This window comes from Mandrillus leucophaeus, unplaced genomic scaffold, assembly GCF_000951045.1.
Source record: "Mandrillus leucophaeus isolate KB7577 unplaced genomic scaffold, Mleu.le_1.0 Scaffold70, whole genome shotgun sequence".
Lineage (NCBI taxonomy): Eukaryota > Metazoa > Chordata > Mammalia > Primates > Cercopithecidae > Mandrillus > Mandrillus leucophaeus.
The window spans coordinates 4,571,525-4,573,347 of NW_012107586.1; the positions used below are offsets into that span (position 1 = coordinate 4,571,525).

The 1,823-nt window shown below is 55.3% G+C and overlaps 1 protein-coding gene across 1 annotated transcript in view; it reads left to right on the plus strand.

Annotated features, from left to right (window-relative positions):
• Positions 1-1,823, plus strand: part of ASIC4 (acid sensing (proton gated) ion channel family member 4) — a 31,298-nt gene that overhangs the window by 26,277 nt on the left and 3,198 nt on the right. Inside the window, 1 exon segment of the mRNA XM_011964671.1 lies at positions 1,186-1,339. Within this exon segment, the coding sequence (XP_011820061.1) occupies positions 1,186-1,339 (154 nt within the window).

The following is a 1,823-nucleotide window of genomic DNA, read 5'->3' on the forward strand; positions in this document are numbered from 1 at the left end:
TGGGATCACACCATTGCACTCTAATCTGAGCTATGGGATTACCCTGTCTCAAAAAAAAAAAAAAAAAATGGAGGAGGGAGGCTCTAGGAAGCCCACAAAGGCCTCTGGCAAGGCAGGAATGCCAGGTGAGTCCAATGAGGTGTGGACAATGGGTAGGAGGGGAGGAGACTCAAAGTCAGGGACTGGCCAAGCTGGCTGCAGTAATCCAGACACCTGGGGCCTTGGGGCTGGGTCTGAGACACTGGGCAGCCAGACACACATCCAGCCCCTCTCTGTCCCCCACACCACCTGCATCTGTCACAGGGGTGATTGGAGGTGTTTAGTGAAGGAACAGATGTGTGATCAGGAGTAAAGAAGCTGCAAGGCACAGCGGGAGATCACAGAGCTGGCAACATGGGGAGCCTTCATCCCCACCAGGCCTGCAGGAGGAGAGACCTGTGGCTGTCCAAGAGGGCTGACTGACAGCAGCATGGCTGGAGGAGCAGCACAGCCTCTGCCACCTACGGCCTGGCAGTGAGGAAGCCAGGCAGGAGAAATACCCTGGCATCTCTTCCCTCTCACCTTCTGTTTCTGCCAGGGCCTCCTGTTGGCCAAACTCAACCCAAAGCCAGAGGACAAGGGAGTTGAGGTGATGCATTTGGCAGAGATCAGCCTCGTAGGGTGCAGAGCAAGGTGGAAGAGTGGAGAGTGGAACTGAAGGGGCAGGCAGAGAAAGCCCAGCGCATTGAGCCTGGGAAGCTTGTTGGTCCATTTGTTCTTCTGTTCACCCATCCATCGATCTAGCCATCTGCCATCCATCCATCCATCCATCCATCCACCCACCCACCCATCCATGCATCCCAGCATCCTTTCCACACCTCCTTGTGTGTCTGAGGCCTCACATAGTTGATTAGCTCTGGTGGATGGGCTCTGTTCTCCCTCTGGGCCATGAGGACCCCCCCAATCCCGGGGGTTGGGAGGGTGCTGGGGGGTTCTGCTTACACCTGCTCTCCGGAGCAGTCTGAAGCTGGTTCAGGTGGGGACCTGCAGCCAGTCCCCTCTAGGAAGCACCGGGGCTGGCCAGTAAAGGCCCTTGGTGTGGGTGTGCCTGCTTCAGGACAGCCCCCGGGCCTCCTCTTTGCAGCTGGTGGGCCACTGGACCACCCTTCTCCAACTCCCACTGTAGCTGCTGCCTCTGTGTTGCAGATTCCCTGGGTGGGGGCCCCGAGGGCCCGTGCTTCTGCCCCACCCCCTGCAACCTGACGCGCTACGGGAAAGAGATCTCCATGGTCAGGATCCCCAACAGGGGCTCAGCCCGGTACCTGGCGAGGAAGTACAACCGCAATGAGACCTACATACGGTATGTGTGTCTGTGGGGGGTGGCTGTGTGACTCTGTGTGTGTGTACATGTGTGTGAGCATATGTGTGTATGTGTGTGTCTGTGGGTGTGGGTGTGTATGTGTGTGGGGTATATGTGGGTGTGTACGTGTGTGTGCACGCATGTTTGTGTGTATCTGTGTGGGGCATGTGTATGTGTGTGTTTCCTGTGGGTGTGTATGTGAGTGTATGTGTATGTGAGTGTGTGGTATGTGTGTGTGCATGCACACTTTGTGTGTATCTGTGAATGGGCATGTGTGTGAGAGAATGTGTGTCTGTGTGTGTGTGTGTGTGTGTGTGTGTGTGTGTGTGGTGGAGGCTGCCCTCAATAGGCGCTGGGCATGGTGGAGGTGGGGAGTGGGCCGCATCTCTATGATAAGTCTTCTACCAGGAATGCCTTTCATAGCCCTTTACTACTACTACTACTACTACTTCTTCTTTCTTCTTCTTTTTTTTTTTTTTTTTTT